Here is a 27,328-nt window from a genome sequence, read left to right as displayed (position 1 = left end):
TAGGTAAAAGCATCTGCTGTAGGCATAGGTCTTAATTTGGCAATGTTATAATTAAACAGCATCACAGGTATTCTACTTGCAATATATCAGTTTATGACTTTGACCTGATGGATACCATACAGGTTTTTTTTTCTCTCTCCCAAGTTGGTGCATTTGATTTGTAATCCTTCTGTGTGTCTATTAGCAACTATGCCAGTGCAATTTGAAAGCAGTATTTATTTATAGATTAATGCGTTTTGTATTGTAGCAGTTAATTTTGGCTTTCTAGGATAAATATTAAAAGCATTTTCGATGCCTTATAAAATTAGTGGAATTTCTTCTTTATCTGTTTGAAATATTTGCTGTCTCATGTGGGATAGATATATATACATATATCTCTCTAGGTAGATTTTTCCTTCTTTTGCTGTACTGGAGTGTAACACAGCAGGGATCATTTACGTGTTTTTGTCTAATTCTTCACTGTGTTGCTTTTGGATTTTTGAAAAATTTTCTGTCAATTAGTTAAATTTTAGATCTGTATTAGATAAGTGTGTCTTTAATAAATCACTGCCGTTAAAAATGTAGGTGTTGAAATCAAGCAAGGGATATTCTAGGCACTGATGTTTTTCTACGAATAGAAAGTCAGTACGTTTTTGTGGTTGCCCCTGACCATCAGGATTGGAGGAAGGTTCTTGGAGAGAATTTCTAGCCAAGCCATATACAGGTAATCGGACACTACTCCTTTTCTTGCCACTGGGAGGCTCCTGTTTAGACAGAGAGAAAAATAAAATTAACATTATGAAGACAGGGGTAGCCCTGATAACATGCATCTCACTAAATATTAAGTAGAAAACATCAACTGTTCATATATCAACATATACAACTCTGAATGTTCATAACTAGACTGCGTGATTGTTTTGTTGCACCCTCAGTAAGTTTGCAGATGACACCAAGCTGGGTGGAAGTGTCGATCTGCTGGAGGGTAGGAAGGCCCTACAGAGGGACCTGGACAGGCTGGATCATTGAGCCGGGGCCAACTGTATGAGGTTCAACAAGGCTCAGTGCCGGGTCCTGCACTTGGGTCACAACAACCCCATGCAACGCTACAGGCTGGGGGAGGAGTGGCTGGAGAGCTGCCCCGCAGAAAAGGACCTGGGGGTGGTGGTTGACAGCCACCTGACCATGAGCCAGCAGTGTGCTCAGGTGGCCAAGAGGGCCAATGGCATCCTGGCTTGTATCAGGAATAGTGTGGCCAGCAGGACCAGGGAGGTGACAGTGCCCCTGTACTTGGCACTGGTGAGGCTGCACCTCGAGTACTGTGTTCAGTTTTGGGCCCCTCACTCCAAGAAGGACATGGAGGTGCTGGAGCGTGTCCAGAGGAGGGCAATGAAGCTGGTGAAGGGTCTAGAGCACAAGTCTGGTGAGGAACGGCTGAGGGAGCTGGGGTTGTTTAGCCTGGAGAAGAGGAGGCTGAGGGGAGACCTTATTGCTCTCTACAACTACCTGAAAGGAGGTCGTAGCGAGGTGGGGGTTGGTCTCTTCTCCCTAGTAACAAGTGATAGGACAAGAGGAAACGGCCTCAAGCTGCGCCAGGGGAGGTTTAGGTTGGATATTAGGAAAAAGTTCTTCACCGAGAGGGTGGTCAGGCACTGGAACAGGCTGCCCAGGGAAGTGGTTGAGTCTCCATCCCTGGAGGTATTTAAAGAATGGATGGATGTGGTGCTCGAGGACATGGTATAGATGGACTTGGCAGTGATTGATAGGTTAATGGTTGGACTTGATGATCTTAAGGGTCTTTTCCAACCTTGATGATTCTATGATTCTATGATAATCTTACAAAGCACAAAGCTACCGTTCGTTAGGCCCTAATTTTGCAAACTCTTGCTCACCTGGTTAGTGCCATTAACATGGCTAGTTGTACTGGACATGGACTGCTGGTGATTGTAACCTTAAACTGGTAAAGAAGCATTTTTGGGGTCATAAAACCCACACATAATACAGTTTTAAAAAAAAGATAAAAATATAGTACATGCACAGTTTTGCAGTCCATCAGCTTATTTTCTGACCTGTAATTACTGTGAGATGGGAGTTTTAAAGTATGGGTCAATTTACGGTAAACTTTACCTGATCATCCCTTTTTTGGAGACTGAATTAATAGAGCTAAAGAGGTTTATCTACTCTAACTAAAAATTGATTCTGAAAATGGCTTTTGTTTTTTATTTTTGTAATTTTATTGGTGGCCTATTTTTCTTCATGCAATTGCATCATCCTTATTCAGTTTCACATAGTTCCAAGTAAATCTTGGCTAACGACTCCATTTATTGTGTGCAAATGAAAATAATCCTTTCTCTAACTTTGAATTGTTAATAGTTGGGGGAAAAGAAAGGAAAATGTGTATTTTCCGCAGGTGAGTAAGCAGGTGTAACACTCAACATGTAGATTTGGATGTGAAGATTACGTTTTTGACACATTTTCATGAGTAGAGCTTTGTTTTAAGCTATGAAGAACTACTAGGAAAGATTCATATTCAGTGTAGTCCCAGAGAACCATCAGTCCAGATGTAAGTCCTTCAGGAGGTACTTAAAAGATTATTTTTGCCCTCAATGAATTAACGCAAGTGTTTCTGTTGCTCTAGTCCAGAATCCCTTTACACATTAGATTATTCTCTAAGTTAGAACCAAAATCTTGCAACTCACAGGACAATGAGGTTAGCTGCCCTCGAATGCTCTTGTAAGAGTTCGTTCAGACGGACTTGGCGGTAACTCTGATTAAAACAAAACAGGGGGAAAAGACAAAAAAAATCAGTTAGGTCAGTGATCCTCAGTTCTGGTGCCTTATGGACTTCTACACTACCCATTGCCCACAAGATTTTCTGCTGTTGCTTTGGCAGCATTGAAAGCCAGGTCTGCTCTGTGGTCCAGAGTGATAGAGATGGCAAAATACGAGGCTAAGCCATACTTCTTGATTAGTATAGCTACCTGGGGGCCAGAGTTGTTCACTGTGTAAGATCTCCTGGGGATGGGGATTATTTTTGTACTGACACAGTACCAGAGTTGGCTCAGACATGGTTTTTAAGTATTTCTTTGGCTATGGAGTATAGCTATCTGGGAACTGTGCAGAGACTCTTTTGTGCTATTGTTTGATGGCAGTTAATATATTAATTCATCTATTTTGTAAGTGTTCAGCTGCCATGCCGGTAGGGCTGAATGTCAGTGTGTAAATGAGCACCTTGCTAGAAATTCACCTTTTAAACAAAAGACAGGGAATCTGGAGGAAGACTTAGCTGCTTTATGTATTGTGCATTTGTATGGACTTTTACAAATTGCATAAATGGCTGTTACTTTGAGATTCAGCCAAGATTACTTTCTGGTCAGGCTGAGGCCCTCAAAGTTTTTGTAACTTAACACAAGTCATAGGGAACAAGAGATCAGGGCAGGTTTGTGTACAGGGAGATTGCAGCATGGGAGATACATCCATCTTAACTGGTCTTAAATTATTCTTTCTTTCCCCAGAGAAGATAAAAAGCTGCTTTTTCTCTATTCAAACCTTAAATTTTCCTTCTCTACAAAACATTTGCAGTTCTTACACCTGTTATATAAGTAAGTATCCTTATAATTTAGCCAGATATCTCATGAGAATCATCCTATAACATCACTCTTTGTCTGTGCTGCCAGGTTTTTCTCTCTTGAATTTTAAATGTGTTCTAACGTCCTCCATAAAATTCATAGAACTGCCTTACTTCTGAAGATATGGGGCATGTCTTTCCAGGTGTGTGAGCTAAAATTTTGTTCCTGTTCTTATTTTATAGAGAGATTTGGCATTTTCATATTGCTGACTGCTTTCAACCTATGGGTTTTTTTCCTGGTTCTTTAGTTAGTGACCTAGACGAGACCAAGCTTAATCATGTATTTTTTTCTTTCCTTTTATATCCTCACTGGTTCTAGACACAAGCGTGTATATCTGGGATTATATTCCTGTTGTTGTTTTTATACTGAGATGTTCTAAGGGTTCTGACTCCCAAGTTCTGATGATTTATGCTGAGAGCACTTCAAAAGTTTTCTGCCCACAGCTGACTACCATAACTTTATGCTGGTTATCAACTCCATGAAAAGGGTAATACAAGGAGCAGTCAGTCTGCTTCCCAGCTGCTGCAGTTAGTAGTATAGTGTGTTATCTTAAATCACCATTGATTTCAGCTTATGTTAATATGTCAGGCTGTGACCTCTAGCGGCTCTGAGCTCAGACTCTCAATCCTTGCTCCGCTGAGGAAGTTACCAGCACCATAAAGTGGAGATAACTAAACTCTCAGTGCCCTCAGGTTAATCCAACAGGAATCATAAATAAAACTGCTAGATTAATTCTCTTTGGGTTACAGGAGAACTTGTCTCTTAAGGGTGGAAGAGTTTGCAGTATCCTTTTGGCACTGGCCTGATGAAGCCTGGTGGTTGGTTGCTAAGAAGTTATGTTCCAACAAAATTAAAGAGCAGCCCAGGTTCCATTTCACCCCGTGCATCAGCCAACATCAGCCTTAGAGTGCCTCTGAACTGTGGGAGAGCTCCTGCATTGTAGGCAGGCTTAGTCTTCAATCTACCATTGAGGTAAGAATCTGTGTTAAATCTTGCCTTTGGAAGAATTCCTAGAGCCAGTTGTGGGGTCTAGATTCGGTTCTAAATTTCCCAAAGTGGTGAATGTTTGGAACTGCACTCTTTAAGACGTTCAGGCTCTAAAACAATGGAGCCATTTAATAAACCTCTCAGCAGATCTTATTAGCTCAGGCTCAGTGCAATACTGTGTGGCTTCTGGTTCAGAGGTGGTTTTCATCAGGCTGGCTCTGATGTGGACAGAGCTCCTCAGCTTGGAAAATACTGTGTAAACATGACCGAGTGCTGAATAATGCGCTCATAACACACCTCTGCAGTGTTTACAATATAAATCCAATTTGTAAATATCAAATACAGATTTGTACATGTCATGTTTCTAATTCCATATCTGGTGTTTCACATTTTCTCGCTTCAGACATCTGGAGTGTAAGAAAACGTTCAGATGTAAAAAGGTAGGCAAGGCTTTACCTTCTCCTTGAATGCTTCCAGCTCTGCATCTGTAATTTTCCATGGAGTCTCTCGCTTTAATTTCTCAGCAGTTGTTATATCTTTGCAGCTTTCATGGAGGCGATATGGCTCAATCATCTCTTCAAAGAATTTCCAGCTGAAACAGGAATTACAAAGGAGGTCTTGCTGCAGGCTATGAACTCACTAACTTACTTCACAGACACTGTGTATGGCAGGCCCCACTACCTATCATTGTAGCTGAAAAAATAAAAAATCTTTAACTATTCTTTGCTACATTGTGCCCCAAGTTGTATCTGTGCTGCTTCAATATTTTGGGGTTATCTGAGGATAATTAGAAGATTATTTGAGGATAATTAAACACTGCATTTGGCCTATTATAGTTGCAGAGGATTTTCTGCATTTTCCTGGTTGTAGCAAAAATACTGAAATGGGTTCTACAGCAACTTCAAGCTGCAGTATATTGGTTACTAATGTTAACAATGAATATGGATCTCCTCATAAGTACTAAGCTTTTATTATTGTTTTAGCATTAACTGGAGCAATCACCTGACTGATACAGTTTTACTGTCACGGTTTTAATGAAATGGAGAAACAGGTGATATAAATCTCCTGTAGCAAGGGGCTGAAGGAAATGCTGTAGGTTTTTTGCTATATGGGGGCTCAGATTTGTGTTAATTTCCCCACTTTTCCACAGACTTTTCTCTCTAAATTTCAAATTGTTTCTTGAAGCTTTTGAGTGTCATCATCTGGAGAAGCTTATCATCCTTCTGTACTTCCCTGCTTGCCCCTTTGTTGAAAGTTTCTGTCATCGCACACAGACCTCGGGGAGTTTCTTTTGTATTAATGTAAGTGTGTTTCTATGAGCCCTTTATGCTGACCGGCCTCACTGTGAAGTGAAATGGGAGGCTGGGCATGGGTTGGACTTTGCTATATGGCCAGGAAGTCAAGAGATGGGCTAAAGGCTGTGACATGCAGCATTTAACGTTGCTGTTGCTAAGTCGCCAGAGAGTTTGTCAACATCCTTAGTGTCTGTTTCAGTATGTAAAATAGTGATAATCCTCTTATTATTAGTGAAATAAATGGGATGCCAGCTGGGAGAGAGATACAGTGGTCTAGCAAGTGTCTGGCACAACATTCACTTGTTCTGTTCAGATAGTGCTGATGTAACAAATGTGTTTGATTTTTATGTTAACGCCAGATACGAATTCTTTTTGATAGCTTTTATTTATGCAAAATCACTGCATAGTACTGGAAAAAAGAGAAGTATTCTGCACCGTTCTTTATATAATTAAAAAATATTAACTGAGAGATCAAGAGGGCACTAATAAGTGACTTTAGGTATCTAGTAATAAAATCTTTATATTCTTTAATTGCATTTCCTAAGTCAAAATCTCCAATGCACTGTAGAAACACTGGTGAATCTAATATTGTTTTTGCAAGGGTGTGTGTGTGTGTGTAGAAATGGGACACAGAAGGATTAAGAGAGTAACCTGAGATTGCACTTGAACTCAGAGGAGAGGCTTTGGGTGGAGAAGAGGAGCCCTTTGCCTATGAAATAGCTATGGACCTATCAAGAGAGGAGTAAAGGATGGAATGGAAGAGAGCATAGCAAGATGAGAACATTTTCAGATAGTCTTTAAGACCAAGAGCAATATTGTGAATTGAGTTAGGATTCAGTTATTCCCTGAGCAACCTGCTATATACTATTGTCTACATAAAGCAGAAGAAATAGGTGGTTTCTATGGAGATATGTTTTAGAAAGCAAGAACTTGAAGAATTTTTTTTTTTTTTAGGTAATACAGTTGGAGGTGGAGCTTCCTAAGCACTGTTTACCAACTTCCTAACCTCTGCTTAAGAACATTAATTCTGTAGATAAGTTAATTTTTAAAAACATTGAACCTTCATTATATTTGAGTGATAGAGGAGTATTATAATATTGTCCTCATGGGAAAGGAGAAGTATGCTTATGTTTGGCCAGAAAAGTGTTAAGTTTATGAATTCATGGTAAAACCCAGAAGGCCGAGTTGGCAGAGGATGGTGAGTTTACAAGAAAACTGTGACTGACTGAGTAATATGATGAAGTGAAGTCTATTGCAACATAAATAGATATGAAAAGCAATCATAAAATGCATGTTAAATTTAGTGGCTCATAAGTATGGTGTCTAATTAGTCTTTATTAAAATTAAGCCTTATAATTACAACGTAAAGAAAAAGGCTGCCTATAGTTTTGACCCTTTGAGTTGTGATTGTTAAAAGGTTCTTTTCTTTTTCCTGCTCTAGGTACTTGGAAAATGATTGCAATAAAGTGACAGTGTTATTCTTTGTGGTGTGTTTTGGTTTTGTTTGTTTTTTTTTTTTAATGCTCAACATAAAAGAAACAAGCTCCTGATAAAGGCCTGCTGCTAAATAATGGATTCTGATAATGTTTCTTACCTCTCTTTGTGGGGCTTTATATTGATATCACAAATGATATTAATATCAGCGAATTTTATTCTGAATTTGCTTAGAAGTGAAGCCATCCTGAAAACAAAAGAGAGAACATTTTATCACTATATTTCTGAGTGCCTTGCATCAAAGAGCACTCATAAATGAGTTAAGATATCAAACGCAGTTGTCTCATTATCTTTAACTATATGACAAATTACTTTAAATGCTTTAGTGTTTCAGTTTCCAATTACAGAACTGGATTGATGTGATTGCTGTAGTATAATTCATTTAACTGATGATCGATGAAAATCACAAAAAATGGAAATGAATAGCAGACAGAGGGAAGGGTGTTTACATTTTGGGGAAAAAAATGGTACTTTAAGTATTTGCAAAGGCTTGAATTATAAAGGAAAAATATTCAAAATACAGTAAGACAGAATTCTCCAATAATTAAAGAAGGCTTCTGTTATTCTATTATTATCAGAATTCTATGCATGGAGTATGTACAACACTGGTAGGGTATGTGTTGGTGAAAATTTGGTCCGGGAGGTTGATGTGCAATACTTAAAGAATCTTTCTCATTTGTGAATTTATATTGATCTACTCACATGTTGTCTTTACATATTTTCATAAAAGAAAATACTTTGCTTTTCTGCCCCAATTGGCAGGAGGAATAGTTTATAGCTTTGTGTGCGGTTGTGCTGAGGTTAAGAGAGTGTTAGTTAGGTCAGTTTTGCCTTTGGTTGAAGCATGGTTGGGAACTTCTATCTTTTTTTTTTTTTTTTCCCTTTTTTCACCCCTCTTTTTTTTTTTTTTTTTTTTTTTGTTTGGTATGTAAGCTTTGGAATTTGAAAAGGTCAGAAAGTTCCTAGGAGTAAACCATGATAGAAATACATATTTGCTTATGACCTGAGAATTTACTTTTCTTTTTTATATAATAAGAACATACTGCTTGTATAAATCTTGATGTTCCTTCGGGCAATCCTTGTTTTGAACACTAAAAAAAGCAAAGTTTCAACTACTATGGAAAGGTTTTAATATTTGGGGAATTACAGGTTAGCAAAAGTCCAGATAAATTTTTAATTTCTGGATTGGAAATACAATGGATGAAATTGTAATTGGATGTTGTATTAGATCTACCTAGGGAATGGAATAGCCACCTGGCCTCCAGATTTGTCTCTTTGAAGGCTTCTGTGTATGGTGGGTAGAATATGCTCTTGAGGAAAGCTAGTGTTTAGGTAGAAATACATACACGTATTCTTTTCTTGGAGACAAACTAGGTCATTGTCAACTGTACTGACCATGCTCTTCACTCTGGCTTTTGTAGGACAAGCAGTGTATATAGGTGCCAGAACTGCCTCTGTGAAGATCTGTCATGTTTTGACAAATCCCGTTTGATGTCAAACCTCCTGCTCCCTCTCAATGAAAGTTGGTGACTTGAGTGCCTAGATCCAGGAGCTGGTTGCAGTTCTGAACAGCTAAGCTTGGGCAGACTCTGGACACAAAGCAGCAAACATGTCCCTGTAGATCCTTGAGCAGCTGTAAGGCTTTTTTTTTTTTCCTTTTTTTTTTTTTTTTCTCCAATGATAAGAATGGTTTGTACAAATGCTTGTGAATCTCTTCTACACAATGATGTTAACTTTAGGGTAATCCTTACAACTGACAGAACCCCAGTGGAGTAAAGTTTGCTTTATGCGAAAGCAAAAGCTTAAGGGAGCATCCCTGTGGCAGCTGTCTTTTGGAGGCACTGTGTCGTAATCCTAGTGATGCTGGCTAAATTCTAACTCCTCTCCTTGCATCCATCTCGCTTGTTTTCCACTGGAGTTTTGGTTGGATATGTTGTTTTTAACGCGCTACATGGTGCTGCCGCTCTTTGTTAAGCAGTTACTGACTTCCATCCCAAATTGGCCTGCTTCCACCAGTGGTGAAATGGCTGTGCCTCTAGTGTGTAAAGTGCTTTGGAGGGAAAGGTCCTATATACAGTGACAATGAAAATAAGTTTATATTAGTACCTTTTATTTGCTTGAAGGCGAATGATGATTATGAAATCTAGACTTTTTTTAAAAGCTAGGTCAAATCAACTTGATCTTAAAGTTGAGTAACTTACTCTTTAACTTTTTTACATTTTACCATTTTACAGTTAATCACATTTATGTGAGCTATCTGGCTATAGTATTTGCATATGAGAAGCTTCATGTGCAGTTTTACTTACTGTTAACTGGACAATCTCATGTAAATCCCATAAAACTTATTATATTCTCATTACAAAGTGCAGACTGCTCTTCTTAGAGAAGGGAATATGAGCTATTAATGGGAAAAAATGCTGGATGTGAGTTTCCTTTGGTAATCACCGTTTACACTGAGCCTTGAGGGCTATGCCATAAGCTCGACACCTTTCTATCAAGTACATCCTTTTTTTTTTTTTTTTTTTTATGCTGCCTACAGTCCAACAAACCAGTTATACTGAGAAATTCCCAGCTTCCTGCTGTATATGCATTGTATTCAGCATCAATTCAAACACTTTAAACAGTGAGACAAAGATAGTTATATTTACACTAGTTTTTCTTCTTCAATCCTATTGACTTTTCCTCCAGTGAAGATCCTTAATTTGCAATTTTTCCACTTCTTCCTGATAGTTAGAATGTAAGGAATTAGGATTGTTAGACCTGGAAGAACATACAAAATTGCAGGAAGATCAAATTAGTGCATTGTATGGTAAAAATTCCATCCTTCACTTCGGCAGTGTTGGATGTAAGTTAATCTTAAAACATTTAAGCCAGACAGAAAATTGACTGTGTAATCTTAAAAGAAAACAGTTTTGTGCAAGTTCTTAAGTCTGTTTTTATATTTGGTAACACAGAAATCTCTCTCCCTGTGGTTCTTACTCAAATTCCTTACCTCCATCATCGAACAGCCACCAAATGTCAATTGTACCTTTTCCTTGCTTTTTCTTAAATTGAGTGCTGGCTTCTAGCAGCTTCTGATTGAATTCACCCACATGCATTGACTGTATTGTGTTAATGGTGCTCTCTGTAATGAGAAAGAAAAAATGTGGAAGGATTTCTGACAAGTAAGGCAACGAGTAGATTTAGGGAGCCAAGTGGAGAGAAAGCTTCAGCAAAATGAACTGTTTCTGACATAATTTCTATACTTTAAATCTGAAAAAATTTACAGCACAGATGCTATGGATTTTTAATATACCAATACGTGCAGGAACCAAAGCTTGTGTAATACTTTGTCGCTAGATTATAACATCTTGAAAAGGGTTATCCGATTATTTGTTCTCTGGATCTTTTTAATTAACCTAAAATTCACTGGGGCCTTAAAAAGCAATTGTGAAATATCTGACAGATTTTAGAAATAAATGGCATCATTTACAAGCTCAGCCGTCTGTTGTAAAATACAGAGCCCCCTGAAATGCACAGTAATGGTGGACAAAGACAGCTAACAGGGTACAGTGAGAGCACAGGTAAAGCTAAAACTGGAAGGCAGAAAACATAGGCATATATGGCAACTTCCCTATGCTTGAGAGGGTTGTCAATTGAAAATAAACATCGATTCTTGCTGTTTGCTTGGCTGGCTTTAAAAGGTACAGTCTTGCCTATGTACTAACAATATCTTCCCTCATTCCATCTTTTGAAGCCTGTGGCTTTATTACTGCTTGTCTTTCAATGATTTCAAAGAGACTGTGTCAGAGCAGTATTTTAAATGGAGCAGACAGGCTTCTTTAGAGGTTTTTACTCTGATCTGCTACATTCTGAAAATGCTTTGTTTAGTTTTCCTGTATTTCTAGAGTGTGAACAGGATAGTTCTAAAGCAGTTATTAGCTTTCGTCTGCAGTTCTAGCATCTATGCTGGAAGATGCAACAACTCTGGGGAGGATGAATGTATAACGAAAACAGAAAGGCAGGGATATTTATTAACATCATCTATCTCATATATAGAGCCAAAGTGTGTAATATGTATTTCTTTTATGCCTTTCCGAACTAAATCGAAAAGGGTGGTTGAAACAGGTGCACATTCTTGTGGTATTTTTTATAAAAATATATTCTACTGAAGCCTGCAAAATGAACTGAAGTCTGCCAAGTAAAGAGTAATGACATTTTATGTTTTCAGTCTGTAGATCTTCTTGGTACCTGTGGGAGTTGCATGCACAGCCAGATGTAATAGTCTCTGCAGGTGAAAATTCTGAAAATACTTGTCTGTGTACAAGTATGGCTTCAGGTGGGTTATTATCATTACAGCCCAGCAATTGTGAATGAGACCTTTAATTCTGTTTGTATTTCTGTACCCTTGTAATATATCTGCAATGTAATTTTGATTTCATCACCTATACATTTAAGTTATGTGTTAATGAGTTATTTGACAGCATGCTCTATATGTATTTTCAGTACTTTTACCACCTTCATTTGTGCATTTTTTTAATGAAATTATGCTTAGAATATACAGCAGTAGTGCTATTTCTACCCATTTTTCAGCTGGGTGTTGGGTTTCTTTGTGTGTGTGTGTATATGTTGAGTAAAGTGAGATTGCTTGTTCCCTGAATATTGTGCATATGTTCCTGTTTTCTTTAAAGAGGAGAAGAAAAGGCCCCTGTTTAAAAACTGAAAACACCCTATTAAAACCAACAAAACAAAACCCAGCTTCTTCTATGTTCCTCAAACTTTAATAACCATGTGCTATTTTTGACAAATAGAATTCAACATAAGCTGAGCTGAGAAGCTCATCTAGCAAATGGCGGGGGCAGGAAATAGTTGTATTGTACAAGGTAGCATGTCCTAGCAGCAGAGGATGCGCACTGTATTCTGCATAACAAGGTTGTGGCCACCAAGGCAGGTTTGCACAGGGTAGGTCCTGTTCCAGGGGCTTCTGTGTGGCTCAGGAGTTTTGGCCTTGGAGTCAAAGTCCAATTTGCATGTTGGTGAAAAAGTGATGCGTTGAAGGGTCAGGGAGAAGCTTTCATTTTGGAACTTACCCTTTTTTGTTTCATGTTTTGAGATGTTGAGCGTGCTGGCTTTTCTGAAGAATCCACAGATGCCACTTTTTCCTTCTTCAAAATCATTTTCTTTAATGGTAGCTTCCAGTGCCAATCTCTCCTGTTCCAGCTTCTCTAATTCTTCTGTATATTGGGAAAAGTAAGGGAACAGGTAATGCATCACTTTCTATTTTAAATTAAATCAGTCACTGAAATAATGGCGGTGATGCAATTGCTGTTGTGGTACTTTATACACAGTGTAAAGCTGCTGGGAGGAAAAACTTTTTAGATGCTTTTTCCTTGCAAACCCACAGGGAGGAGGAAGCTGAATTCATCTCTGGAAGCCCTCACTTAGGGTGCCCACACCTACAGCAGTGGTGTATACTAAAGTGCTACTCAGCTGCTCTCAGATTTCCTCCTCCAGATCAAATTAGTATTACTATATTTTATAGTTACATGAGATACTATCTATGAGTGATGGCTTGTGGATTTGTTTGGTTGGTTTCTTTCTGCAAGAATTCAAAAACACATTAGGCAAGCTGTTTTCCTAAAGTGAGAAAGCTCATGTATTGAGTTCTAGCCCTTGGATCCCTGTCTTAAGACCCAGGTTACATGGCTTTGGACTTTGAGATTCTCAGAAATATGTAAAGATCCTGAATATGCGATCAGTTTCTATGCGGAAATATTTTTAATGCTTTATTTTTATTCATCATTTGCTGCAAAGATGTAAGATTTAGCTAACCAATTCTGTAAATTCAGTAATAGAAAGGAACAATTTCATCTTAGCAATATTAGACTTCTTCTGAGAAAAAGGTATAACGTGTTATTGTGGAATATATTATGGTGAGGCACTAATTAATATGGTACAAGCATTTGCCTGCAGAAAGCTTTTTTCATAAGGAAAACTTCTGTTTGAGTAATACATGGACTAAGAGTGAGGTAAATTCATTTAAGACACTGTGTTTAAAAAAAAAAAAAAAGAAACAAACAAAAAACCAAAACAACAAACCCTCACTAGCTGGACATAATTAGCTCTGTTGGCACTCTCAGTTGCTAACAGAAAATAATATAATTTCTTTTACTTTAGAATCCATGACAGCTGTGTGCTTCTGATTCTTAGACACTATGATAGTCACTAACTTAATGGTTACTCAAAACCAAAATTTCAGTTTCTCTATTAAACAGAATGCTGTAGGAAGTATAATAGAATACAATGATCTCTTGCCCACCCACCCTCCCTACAGAGACTCTCTATCTGCTTCAAAACATTTCTGCATATTTGAGCATTTTCATTTTTTTTCCCCCCATCTTCCTAATTCTTTCTGATTCCTTGTGTCTTAACACTTGGAGAACATTTGCTAGTTTGTAAGAATGCAAGGTTGGTATTTGCTGTAATTTCACCGGTGTTCTAAAGACTGGATCTTCCAAGAAGTCAGTCTCTGACTGACTGAGGTGTCAACAAGGGGCAGAAAAAAAAGCATGATTAGTTCAGAATTTTTTGTTAAGTCCCGGTAGCTTTGCCCTGTAGCTCGCCATGCACATCAAGCTGCCGGAGTCTGCTGGGTGAATATTCGTCTACCCTTGTTTCTTAAAGGAGTCTCTGGCGCCTTTTAATTCTGGGAGGCGATTTGCTTTTGAGGGTTGCCTCATCCTAGAATCCGTCCTCTTTAGTGGGGAGTTAATTTTGGTTTTAATTAGGTAAGGTACTTGGGTCCTTTCTGGGTGTTCTCCCCAGCAGTCCTGAGTGCGGTCTGTCTGTCTGTGGGAACCTGGGGAGAAGCTGGGGGCAGATTTACAGCAGGCGGCAGCAAAGAGTCGCTGTTCTTTTTATGCCTGCCTGTGTTCCTTGTTACAGCTTTTTATTTGATTCATTTACAACACAAAAGATTTCTCTGGCGAGGAAGACAGGGGATGCTAGGAGTAATGTCCAGGTTTGGATCGGCTGTATCTGTCTGCTCGAGTGGACTAACTTAGGAGAAGTGGGAAAATTATCCTACTGAAAACCTAGAGAATTGTTCTGATGGGGGTTTTATATGGAGTCATTCCCTCCCCAGAGTACCTGAGGAACCAGTAAGATCTCTGTGCCCTAAAGATGAAAAGGAAAAACAAAGGCCACCATCGTATGTGGCTCTTGGAAGCCCTTCATTTCAGTGGAGTTGCCTGTATGGTCTGTCTTCCTCTACCTTTTCCACCCAGATGGCATGTCTCCCTGAATGGTTGTGGTATGGTGGAAGGTTTTTCCCTTTCCCCCTGAGATATGCACTACCAGATATGCACCAGCCTAAGGAAGAATGAACAAGAAAGGTGAAAGAGACAACTGATGTTTCCTGTGGGTTCCAGATTTTTGCATGGGTGGGAACTTTCTGGGTCCCGGCGCTCCATAGAGGTGGTAGCAGAAGTGCAGCTTCCTGATTCCCACCAGTCCCAGAGATCTCAAGTAGGCAGAGGGAGGAAGATGTGCCAAGAGCAGGAAGGAAACATGCCACAGAGTGACTGGTTGCTGTAGCACAGCATGATTTTACTGCTTTAGTCTGTGCCTGTCCTGGAAGTGCTTTGTTGAGTTCTCCAGTGTGCAGAGCCCCTTAATGTGTGAGGCTTGGCCTCCTTCTGTCACTGCCAGTGCTTCAGCAAAGATTTTGGGCAGGGTTGAAACTGCAGAAGCAAGGAGGAACTGTGGAAGTTACAGGTGTAGGAACTATTCTGGAAACCAGATGTTGACTCCAAGACTATCAGTCAGATTCCTTCTCATGCTGAGCATGTAACCAGCATAGATATTCAGCTATTGAGTCACCACATACCTTGAACCTGGAGGACCTGAGATATATCAAATCCTTGGCTAATTCTGACGATAATCATGCCCAGCTCAAAATCAAAGGCATCACTGAAAAGAAAGAAAAAGAAGAATAAATATCCTTTCACATCATGTAGTTCAATGAGGAAAGCCACTTTGAGCAGATGAGTAAAAGCGTTAGTACTCACAGGAAGGTGTTACTGCCATGTACTAGGCTGCTCTAGGTAAAATTGCAGAAGGAATTGCCCAAGATCAAGTAAAGTACAATCAAATTTCTTCCCTCGTTTAATAAAAGGTATAATTGGGCATGGGAACAGATAGGCTATTCCTGAAATGGGTCTTTCTGACAACACTTTTTAGGAATTAGGTTGCCATTGGGTAATTTTATTTTTTTTTTCCCTCTCTGAGGAAATAACAAAGCTGGGGTGGGTTTTCTTGTTCTTTAACTTGCTTCAGCTTTGCAAGTGAATTTTGAGCAAGAATCTGAGAAGCCTGTTTCTAAATGACTGTTTCCTGGCTAAATCCCAACCCACAGAGCTGCTGAGCCTTAGGCACACGTGAGATTTGAAGCAAGGCTCTTCTTCTGTCTCCTAGGCTTAAAAGAAGAATTCCATGATGTTCTCTTATTCCCTAAGTATGTACATTAGGGTTGTTTTTCTCTGAGCTCCTGCCCACTAAAAATGGGAAAATACATTTCTGCAAAAGCACTGCTGACAGCAGTGCAGCTTCTTTATGTAGCATTGTCAAGCCACATCAGCTCTGACAGTGCCAGATGTTTGCTAAGCAGATCTTGCTAGGTGTGTGAAGCCAAGGAGCCTTTTTTTAACAGGCAGAAGCTTCTGTTACAGAGCTAGCATGTGTGAACCTAGATTTGTAGGTTTTTTCTTACGTTGTTTCTACACATCAAATTCTGTATGGAAATGCTATATTAATCCAGTTTAAGAGGAGCAAAAAAGGAGATGCTGAACCGTGACTTACTGTATAACGCCCACATAGTTTTCAACTTGCGTGGCAGTGGCATTTCTCCAGTCCTTCTTAAATCCAATCACCAAGGTATTTGGTTTCATTCTACCCAAGCCTGAGGCCTAACAATATTAAAACACTGCTCAAGAAGGTACACACACATGCTTTTACTGTAAATGAAAAGTAATGGCAAAAGATAACTGAAGTAATGTTCTGGAGACACTTACAACTAGATTGCATTTCATAAATGTCCTTCATGCTCATACCCATGCAGAAAGCAGAAAGATTAGCTCTAAATCATTCCAACTATAACTGATTTTAGATGACAGAAATGTAGTTTTGCTAAATTAGCATTCATTTGCATTTCTTCTGACATGCTCTCATTAAAATGGTTCAATAACTTGGAATCAAGAGAGAGTTCAAGCACTGTTTGTATGCTCATTCTAACATAATAGCATAAAGCTTTTATCAGATTTGGAATACTCAATAGATGAACTGGGTCTGAAGTCTCTTACAACACCTCAGATATGCAGAGAAGGCATATCCTCTTAAGAATAATTTTTTTGCTGTGAACTTAGAAACTGTTGCTGTTCTGTTTGCTGTGTTCTTTCCAAAAGATCATCCAAAATTAGCTGAGCATGCTTTATAGATAAAACTAGAGTTTATAAACAGGAAGAACAAATGGTTTGTCAAGATTATTAGATTGTCTGCAAAACTAAGCCTGGATGCTAAAACCTGAACAAGTAAGGCTTGTCAGATCTACATTCAGCTAACCTAATTTTTATAGAAATCTAAATACTCAGTGTCTTGGGAACCTTCAGGAGGAGACCCACAAATACACCAGCTTGTCAAGCTGTTACATTTGCCGATTTTTACTACTGGCAACAAGAAAATAGATAAAAACTGTTGGAACCGTGGCGGGTTTTTTTGAGTAGCACTGATACATCTGCACTATTTACACTGAAATGAATAATTGGTTGGCAAAGCAATGCAGATGTCCTTAGGTTACAATAATGATGACATGGTTATCCTTCTGATTGCTGGAAGGGAATTATTTGTGGTCCAGTAGTTGACTTTGGCAATAGTGTTTAAGTAGTAACGGAAAGGAGGAGATCATCAGACTGTAACAGTTCTCAAAAACATCAGAAGGATCTCCTACTGAGACAATGTATAAACCCAAGATGAAGTGTCCTTGTGAGGCTTTGATAGAACAAAGGGATCTTTATTAATAATATTTCATCTTGCTCCATTGTACTGTCCATTCAGCAAGTGTACAAAGAGCCCTGGTAGGCTACCCGTGGGTGACTGTTACCCAGAGTATTTTAGTCAATTCCTTCCTGTTTCAGTTTGCAGTGTATTTTATGCAAAGGATGGGAATTTTCTCTACATTTTGCCTTGGTACCTGTATGCTTAAATATTCATATGTGTGAGAGAGGGAGGGAGATGGGAAATATGAAAACAGTGCCTTCATTAAGGCCATTTTAAATGGATCTTTGGAAATGATCTGCTGTATTCTTAGATTAATATGAAAATATTGCAGACTCTTATTTAGATGGCTTTCTCTCTGTTTGCAGAAAACGTATATTACACATTGTCAGTTTTCAATGAATGCAAAAATATTCTCAGATATTTAATATGCTGTGTAATACCAAACAATAGAATTGAAGCGTATCAAGTGTTGGCTGCATAGACATTCATATGCTGCCCTGTGATGCCTCTTTTTTTTTTTTTTTTATGATAGTGTCTTGTTCATTTATGAGAGAATCGGTCTGCCTTGTCTCATAATTCCATAGCCCAGAACTAGATCTCTTTATGAAATAACCTGTAATATAAATACATGTACCTCCAGAATGCCCTTTCTGTTTATAACATTATCCATATACACATAGGACTTCTTAACAAGTAAACAGTAATGCTTTACATAAAGGGATGCTTTGATGTAACACTCTGTGTTCTGTAAACAAAAAGCTTACTTGAAGTAGACTTTTGACTCCATCTCTAAAGCTTTCAGCTGCCACTGCTGCATAAAAGGCTTTTCTTTTGTTCTTTGTGAGCCAGTCCTGCTTTTTTGCCATGCCACTGTTCATCTCCTTAACACACAGTTTGCGTGGTCCCTGCATGATACAATAAAATATTATTAAGAAGGCTTTGTATTATACATCACACTGATTTTGAAGGAGTTTCCTAGTCTGCTGTGGGAGCGAATGGAGAGAGTCAGAAAAATACATTTCCAAAAAGGGTCCACAGAGATTCATCCTTTTGAAAAGAACTGTGCTGCTAACATAATTCACATTCTGTTCGAGAGGGCTGAGGCTGTTAATGCTACTTAAATATAGTGATTCTGACAGAAAGAAGGACTACCATGGATTGTAACATCTTAGAAACATATCTAAGGTGTGATGAAGCATCTCAGAGTGAATAAAGTCCCTCCCTGACTTGACTACGTAAACAAGTCTCAGCAGATCTAAATATACATGGTTAAGCTCCTATCTACTAATAGTAAGAGAAAAGGGTTGTTTCCATACAATTAAAGATGTGAATGCTTTTGTCACCAGGTTCTTCCAGTGGTCATCTGGTAATTTAATGAGACAAAATCCATATGCATATCCAAGTCACAGGACATGATACACTGACTTGGCAGCAGAGAATGGGCTGGCAGTGGGTCTCCAAAAGATTAGGCCCAGGGAAGACATCAGGTCTGCAAGCATGGCCTTTATAAAGATTGAGATAAGTTTGGGAAGCATGTATCTGGAATTTAATTGATTTTAAAAAACTCTGTGCTCTTAAGTTTGAGTTTAAGGTTTGCTAGGCTTTGTTTATTCCCTTTCATGTTGTCTTTAGGAAGCTGAATCAGTAGTCCAGATCTTCTGCAGTGAAGATGAAACTCTGAGAGGGACACTCAAGAGTCTAAGATACTGGTTTTAGTGTTATTAGGCTGGACAGGTAGTCTTCACTTTCCAAGGCAGAAGAGCAGAATTGTAAACTGCGGGAGTGTGTCCAGCAACATCAGAGATAGAAGCAGTAATTAGATGCACTGGAAGGATGGAGCTGGCTTGGAAGCCCTTGGAATCCAGTGAGTATTTCTGTGTGCCTAACTTGGGAAGTGGTACCAGTTTGGTTTGTTATAAACAGATAGTTGTCAACTTTAGTTTGCTGCAGAGTTTCATTTTGTGCAGAACTCATTCCTTTGCGCTTTTTAAGATTTCTAATGTTTTTGAGGATGCTAGCAAGTTGCAATTTTGGTTCCAATGGAACAGATAATTAGAGAAATCAGCAGAAGTTTCCTGTAATATAAAACTAGGAAGGCTTGGTAAGCTCATGCTCAGGAGATTGTATTTCAAAATTCATATTTAAATCTTTTGCATTTAAGGTAAGTCAGTATATGGTAGCTGCTTCTGCTGAGCTGGGAAACTGGTTAAAATAGAGCTGAGGGAGGTTTAGATTTTTTTTTTCTCCATAGCAAATACTGTAGGCTCAAAACTTATTTCCCATTCAAGAATAGTGTAAACCCAAACTGAAAGAAATTCTCTCCAAAATGAAATGTATGGGAAGGATCACTTAATTCAAAATGAATTTCTAAAAGGTGATTTTTTGAATGTAAACCCAAAGCATCCTTCTTTCAAACCTTGTCAGCCTTACTGACATGCAGCCACAACCTCAGAGACAAATAACTTTTAAATTATCTTTATGCTCATATTTATTTTACCTATCTCTGAACTAACTGGGGCTCCTGGAAAGGTTCTCGCTGCCCTTTGGGAAAAAGGAGTGGAAGATGTTCTGTCTAGCATGGTGTCTCAAAACTTTATGCATAGCTAGCAGCACGTCAGCTTTTGAGGCAAAATATGCTGGGTGTTACATTTACAGCTAAATGTTTTTTCTGTATTTGTTATGGTATATATTGTAGGCTGCTCTTCAACACGGTCCCTAGGAATTTTATCATCCTCTTTTTACCACAATTTTGCAAATCACAAAGGTTCATTGTGTCACACTTTTATTACCAACCAAATTAAATTTAGCTTAAGTTAATGAAGAAGTAATAATTTTAGAAAACAGTGAAGATCCTTATACTAGCAAAATAGACTTAGCTTTTTGTATAGACAGGAATGAAATCTCAGTTCTCCATAGAAAGTACTAATATTAGAGAAACATGCCTAAGAATTCAGAAAACTTGCTGAAACTCAATTTAAGGAAGCTGCATAGTCTCAGGATCTTGTTGGGGTTGATTCTACACTTACTGAATGCAGTGGGAAAGCTAACAATAATTACAGTAGAGAAGAATTAGGACCATTTGCTCTTTAGAGATTCATTTGATTTGGGAAGAATCACATGTAGATGTTCTGTACTCCTTTTCTGCAATGTGGCAGCATCAAATGAATTACTCCTACACTCCTGTAGAGGAATACATTATCTTGCCTGGACTGACTCTACTAGGTAGATTCTGCAGCCCCATTTGGTGCCATGAGCTGCTGTTGGTTTTTTTCTTTCCCTCTCAAAATTAAAAGGTTGTTGTAATATTTAAAATACGTTTTCTCCTCTACACTACAAACCCATCTATTTTTGTTCCATCCTAATGAGAGACTAGATCTTCATCCTTTAAGATGCATCACTTCCTATGTATTTATAACTAGAAATATACTTTGCTCCTCTCTTTAGATCTCAGAAGAGCATGTTTATCCTCAAAATTAGCATTGTTACAGTTTTGGAGAAACCACTGCAAAGAGAGCTGAATTACTTGCCAAACCCCAACACTGCAGATCAGTGACAAAGCTGAAAGTAGAGCCTAGGTAATTTGATTCTTGCACTATAATCCTTCAAGTTGGGTTTTGGTTTTTGGTTTGGTTTTTGTTTTTTTTTTTTTAGCCTTGCCATGTCTGTTTAAAAAAAAAAAAAAAATCTTTCCTTGTAATGCTTTATTTTTTCAAACCATTTTTTGGTCCGTCTACTATGAACTCTGAAATGCATCTCAATAAGGCATTTACCAGCAGGCTTTGTATCAGCCGATAGCTTTCTTGTGAAGACTTATAACAAAATTCATTCTCAGTGCAAATCTCTTTCATGGTCTGCACAGACGCCTGTCAGCACCAATGGGAACATTGTGTGCCAAGTGAGTGTGGAATGTGTAATGGAGATCTGCAGCACTCACTGCTGCTGAATTTTCAGATGTATGTGACTTGACCTTACCGTGTACACTTCACAACAGATGCACAGCCCGTTGTTCTTTGTGAAAGTATGTGTGATGTCTAGCAGAGCAGGCCTGATCATAGGAGCTCCTGTTAATGCTATGCACTGGGGTCTGTTAGGAGGGAAAAAGAGGTTGTATTTAATTGGGTGATGTACTTATTCAGAATAAGCCATTCTACTGTTCACTGGAAATCTTACCTGAAGTTTTTCACATGGTCTTCCACTGTAGTTAATGCCAGAGCACTGTCTAAGGCATTAATATAGTAGAGAGCCTGTGTAGAAGAGCCCCAATTTACTTCTGCATGTAATAAAGATAAATAATGCATATTAAACCATGGACTTTTCCCTGTGTTCTATTGCAAAGGTCAGCAAACATGTTGTCTATGAGCCAAAGCAGGGTATATTCTCTCATGCTTCATAGATACAGAGCTATCGTTCTTTGTGCTTCATAATAGAACAGGTTTTGCTTGTGTGATGCAAAAACAAACGTGCAAATAAATCGTCTTGTTCTTTTATATAAAAATTGTAGGGAATGTTCTTCCTCTGCTTAAAAACTGTTTTCTTCTCTGTGCCGTTAACTTCGTATCTTTCTCCCATGTATAAAATGGACAGCCCCGAGTCATGCATTTGGTGTAGAATTTCAGGAAGTTAAAATTAAGCCGCTAGGAAGGAACATTGCTAGCTCCAATTAGCTTTGTTCTACTATATAGCTCAAAAATTGTTCTCCAAAACCAATTTTGGCATATACATCTTTTCTCGTTATTGTGCAGCTGTTTGGTGGATGGAGACCGATAAGAAACAGCTTTCCACACTTTGAGATCTACATGAATGCAGATCAAGTCAAGATGCAAAGATAGAAGGATAATATTTAGTGCAACTAAGTGGAGATTTCTATAGAAGTCATCTTTTCTAAGGAATGTTAGTCTTTTCTGAACCTTTCAGTTGCTGGTAAATAAGTGCTGAACAAAACTCACGCTCTTAGAGACTGAGATAGATAGCTTTTGTACAGCATCTTCGGTGAATTTAACCAAGCTTTAAGCTGCTACTTCGCAGCAAGGACACTGTCAATATACTAGGAAAGGGAAGAAATCCTCAAATGCTTTTGACAACTGTCTTGTGACAGGTACGTTCTCCTACACCTGGTAATCTTTACAGGAAGAGAACCACAGACTATCCCAGTGGTATGAGAGGGAGGACACAACAGTGCAGCAATGTACACAGAAAAGAATAACACAGGCTCAGACCAGGTGTTGCTATCCCAAGCTAGCTGCAATGAAAGCATATCTTCTGCTGGGAAACTTGCCTCTCTTATTTGTTTTTATTATTTTTTTTTTTCTACTGCAGAAGTAATTCAGATGGTTAGCAATGAGATCTGGACCTGGGTTAGTTTTGTCCTGGATATGAATAACCATACTGTGCAGTCTCATACTGGTGCTGTATTGTATTAGTGCACAGATTTCTGAGGACAACTCCTGTGATTTGCTGAGCTACTAAGCAGTTTTTTCCAGCAGTAAAGTGTGCCCATCTTTCTTGGTTTACTGAGGAATTGCAGGGAGGTGCTGAAGGATGATCAGTTCATGAGTAATTGAGCTTGCATTTTTGTTCTATAATGGGCAACAGGTTTACATTTTGAGTGAGGACCCCAGATGAGTCAACTAAGAGCACAGCAAAATTCAGGTAAGGTTTTGTTTGTGGATGGAGAAAAATTATGAGTGATACTCAAGTAAAAGCCCGAATGTTGTAAAGGCATGGTGGGAATAAACTGGTGTGCTGGAATGTTTACACAAAGCCCTGAACCATACTTGAAGTGCTTGTTAAACAGGCAAAAATTTATCAGATTATCATCTTAATGTATATTATATAAAGTGGGATTTAATGGGATGCTCCAGACTTCCCTCTAAAGAAAGGTATTGGAGAAAAAATAATCTCTGATTCTGTAAGCAGAATTAATTCCTGTAAAATCCAATCTGGCTGCATAGCATATACACAAAATAATAGTGTTTTGTGGCCTTACCTGGTTTCTTATATGTTACATAAATATATAGAAAGAGCTCAATGGCATAAGTGATGAGAGCTGCCCACCAGTTGATGACAAACATGACACCACAGCACAACAGGGCTCCAAAAAGTGACACCCACATGTTATAATATCTGAATGCAGGTCTCCAACCTGTTTGAAGAGAATTGAGGAAATTGGAAGAGCATAAAATGTATTGATCAAATGGTTTGTATGTGCAAAATAAGTGGATCACCCATGTGCATGTGCAATTTGTTTCAGGCTCTGTTAGAAGGGGTGGGAGTGATATGTGCAAATTCTTAAGCATCATGAGTATCAACAGATACTTTCAGGTGTTGGCTGATGTAGATTTCTATATGGATAGAGTAGTGGGTCTTACAAGCCTTTTACTACAAACCCTTTCCTACTGCTTTGTCCAGCCTGGCTTTGAGTAGCCATTCTGTTTATATTATTTTTTGCCAAATTAAAACTCACTGGTTCAGAACTGAAAATAGGTTTTCTTGTAACTCCAGGTAATTGGCTACTGTGTCCTTTTGATGCGTATACAGAGAACTTATTAATGGGGGCTAAACACTTGCTGAGAGGAGAGTTTATCCCAATACTGTAAGTGCACCTGTCTTAAACTTGGAAATTGCCTGGCCTCACTGCAGAAAAATAAAATAATTTGTAATTGACTTTAAAAAGGTATTATTCCTGCTGCTCTTCAGCTGCAGTACTGAATCCATCCCCTGCTAGCAATTAAAATGATGAGACAAGCAGTGAGCCTCCATGGTTTGCAGGTCTCTGCCAGGTGTTCTACAGAGCAGACTTTTTGGAAAGGGGGAAAAAACACAGAAGATAAAAGGAGAGGCTGAACAACCCTGTCTTGGATCATCTTTGTAATGAGGGAATGGGAAGGTCCTGCTGTGAAGAAATTTGCTGTCCTGCAGCCTTGCAATTATTATAGTCTATCACTGTGAATTGGCAGAAATTAACTGGAGGAAATGAGAAAAGAAAAATGGCTGCAGTTTTGTCTGAAATGTTAAGTAGTGGCAGAGTAGAGTCAGATGCACACACGTGAAGTCTGTAGGGGTAATTTTTACTCGGCTCCAAGGCTGCGTAGAGCAGATCTGCATTTGTTCAGCTGTGCAGGTAATTAGCAGAAGTGTTCATCTTTTCTGCCCTCTGAACAAATGGCACCATGCAGATCTATAGGAAGGAAGTTGATGTAGGCATTTATGTCACTACTGCAGTTTCTTCACACTGGAAATCAAAAATGTATTCCTTGCTCCTTGAATTGAATAATTGATTCACAGCAGCAGGAAATTGTCTTTCCCGTGTGCCAAAAACAGTATTGCTCAGCTGATTGACTTCAGTCCTTAAGGTGTTGCCCCTTCATTCATGAAGATGATTAGAATTATTCTGCTGTGGCAGTGCACAAGGCTCAAAGTCCATGTGTTCCTTTGCTGCACAAATGTAGAGAGGGCCCCTCAAGTTACCCTTGAACAGGACCTCATTGCGCTTCACCCTACAATTCTGCTACTAGCCACCGCAGAGCTGTGCTGCTGTTCGGTGGACCTGTTCTTGTTCTACATGTTCTCTTCCAGACACTATCACTTCTAGTGCAATTACTGTTCTTATGAACTTTCCTGTAAATGTCACTGTAGATGTGGAGGAGAAGGCTATAATGGCTCCCCACTATACATTGCTTACTTTATGTGGCTGGAGTTGGCATAGGTTTTTATTCACCCACGTTGTGTGATAGTGAAGGGAAAAAAACCACCCTGAGTAGGAGCTTTTCTGCTCCAGTGGGATCCACCAAAGTCTTTTTCATCCTGTACAACTGTAGGGAATGTAAGGACTAGAGCCACTCTTTTTTTTATTTTTTGGAGATAAATAAAATCTCATCATATTCAATGAGAGCAGGAAAACCTCAGATCACATGGCTTAGATATTTTACAGGTACTGCAGCTTTCTCTGACATGCAGTCAAAAACTTGCAGAGATCAGGCTGTGAAGCCCACATTTAAATCACTGGTGAATGCAGACTCACCTGGAGATTTTGCATATGAGGCATGAAAGCAGGAGAAATTAATCAAAGCGTATGAAGCCAGGAAGAAATTGGAGATGATGGGAGCAATGGTATTCAGTTCAGCTGCAAGACACACACACAAGCATGACATAGGCAACACTTTCCTAGATTGTTGGATAGCTTTCTCCTGACGATGCATTAAATCTGGACACTGTCTGAATTTGTCATTCAGGGAGAGCCTGGGTATTTTCCTGTGGCACTGATTTAAGGCCACCTTGATATACCTTCATTCGTATTAAGTAGTGTCTGCTGATGCTGATTTTAATAATATTATGTGCTATGCACGGTTGTTCTGATTCTACAGACTGGCTCTTAATGTTGTAGATCTGGTGTAAATTTCAGAATTTTAAATACATGATTGAGAGGACAGATGTGTTTCACAAAAGACTTATTAAAACTTATTGGTTTTCTTTTTAAATGGCAATCTGAAGCCTTTCTACTAAACTTCCCATTTACTTAGTGTCACACAGTTTCAAATCTTGGAAAAACTAATTTAAAAATCCCCACACCCCTAAACATGGTAGCTGGGATTTTCTACCACCAGTGCTGGCATACTGGGATCTGCTTTGGAGCTGACTGTGGGGAAGGCTTGGCAGAGTAGGCTTCCTAATTATCTCAGAATTACCTCAGGGCTATGTGCAATATAAACTGGAAAACCATATTCAAAGTTGGTGACTTTGCATTATTTGATATAGTTTTAAGCGCTGCCCTCTTCCAGCAGAGTGAACACGAATCGCACCTACTCAGCATCTTTGAAAATGAGGTTATGGTAGCTCTGAGATGTTACTAGAGTCCCTGTTTGCCTTCTTTAAGACTAATGGAATTGCTGCCAGGGCTTTGAGTGTGCTTGGGCTTATGTCAGAGCTAACCTGACCGGAAATTTTTCTAACCATAGTTAATCATTGTATTAAAATATTAGTTTATATAATTTCAAAACATGAGATTATAGCAGTTGTGTAATGATATACAAACCAATCAAAATGAATGCCATAGCAATCACGAAAGTGAGAACATATCCCCTGATGGGCTCGTTGTTTTTTCCATATCCTTTGGCAAAGAAGTGGAGCCCTTTGTAGATGTTGTCCTTGCAAAGAGCCTGGTAGACAAATCAGAACTTAATTTTGTTAAGCAGTGCTTTCTTACATCAGAAGTTCACTGTCTGTGAGTGACAGCTTGCTACGCTTTTGCTAAACAAAAATTAAATCTATCTTAGTACTTCAAGTACATCTACTGCTATGGCACATAGAATTCAAATAAGGTGATAAGCCAGTATCCTACTGTATTATATTATGTAGCGGGAAAACAGAATCACAGGCATTTAATACTTATTCAGTGCTTTAAAAAAGATTAACTGAATAGCTAAATAGAGTCTAAATTGGAGGAAGCTGAAGCACAAATCAGTGGCTTGGTGTAAGTTGTACAGGTTATCTTTCTGTCCCATGCCCTCTGTTCCCATCCTGCCCACATTGCTGCTGCCCAGGCAGCTTCTGGACAGGCTCTTTGAGCACACCTGCCAGCACCTGAATCTTATGGTTGTGAGGGCTCCTGCGCATATTCCTGGCACTCCTGTGCTTACAGGGTGGCTTTCTGCAAGGAGATAGAAGTGGTCCTGAAAGTAGCCTTGAAGCTATCTATAACAAGCACACAGGTATCCCCCGCTCCTGCAGCAAAGCTGAGCTCTGACCAAAGGAACATGATGATCCTAAATGCTCACCCATGTATAGGGGTGATAAGACCTGCCTATTTCTGTTAAAAAAACATTCTATGTACTGCTTTCCCTGCTACTTCCTCTCACATGTGTCAGTGTTGTTTAAATATATATCACATTTGGCACATGGAGTTCAACTAAATTGTAT

The 27,328-nt window shown here is 38.9% G+C and overlaps 1 protein-coding gene across 2 annotated transcripts in view; it reads right to left on the bottom strand.

The window, feature by feature from the left end:
• Window positions 1-607: 607 nt before the first annotated feature.
• SLC12A1 (solute carrier family 12 member 1) overlaps window positions 608-27,328 on the bottom strand; it is a gene marked incomplete at both ends in the record, with an annotated part of 48,256 nt that continues 21,535 nt past the window's right edge. For both annotated transcript variants that reach the window (XM_082322022.1, XM_082322023.1), the window contains 15 exons: window positions 608-743; window positions 2,676-2,743; window positions 5,049-5,184; window positions 7,482-7,568; window positions 10,030-10,141; window positions 10,374-10,505; window positions 12,451-12,594; window positions 15,249-15,331; window positions 16,220-16,326; window positions 18,178-18,318; window positions 21,386-21,497; window positions 21,584-21,683; window positions 23,400-23,555; window positions 25,434-25,535; window positions 26,445-26,568. In XM_082322022.1, coding sequence (XP_082178148.1) covers window positions 608-743; window positions 2,676-2,743; window positions 5,049-5,184; window positions 7,482-7,568; window positions 10,030-10,141; window positions 10,374-10,505; window positions 12,451-12,594; window positions 15,249-15,331; window positions 16,220-16,326; window positions 18,178-18,318; window positions 21,386-21,497; window positions 21,584-21,683; window positions 23,400-23,555; window positions 25,434-25,535; window positions 26,445-26,568 — 1,740 coding nt within the window. The remainder of the gene's footprint in view (window positions 744-2,675; window positions 2,744-5,048; window positions 5,185-7,481; window positions 7,569-10,029; window positions 10,142-10,373; window positions 10,506-12,450; window positions 12,595-15,248; window positions 15,332-16,219; window positions 16,327-18,177; window positions 18,319-21,385; window positions 21,498-21,583; window positions 21,684-23,399; window positions 23,556-25,433; window positions 25,536-26,444; window positions 26,569-27,328) is intronic.

Source organism: Platalea leucorodia, assembly GCF_965183815.1.
Source record: "Platalea leucorodia genome assembly, chromosome: 9".
Lineage (NCBI taxonomy): Eukaryota > Metazoa > Chordata > Aves > Pelecaniformes > Threskiornithidae > Platalea > Platalea leucorodia.
The sequence above is the reverse complement of the archived record's forward strand: the minus strand, read 5'-3'. Positions and strand labels throughout refer to the sequence as shown.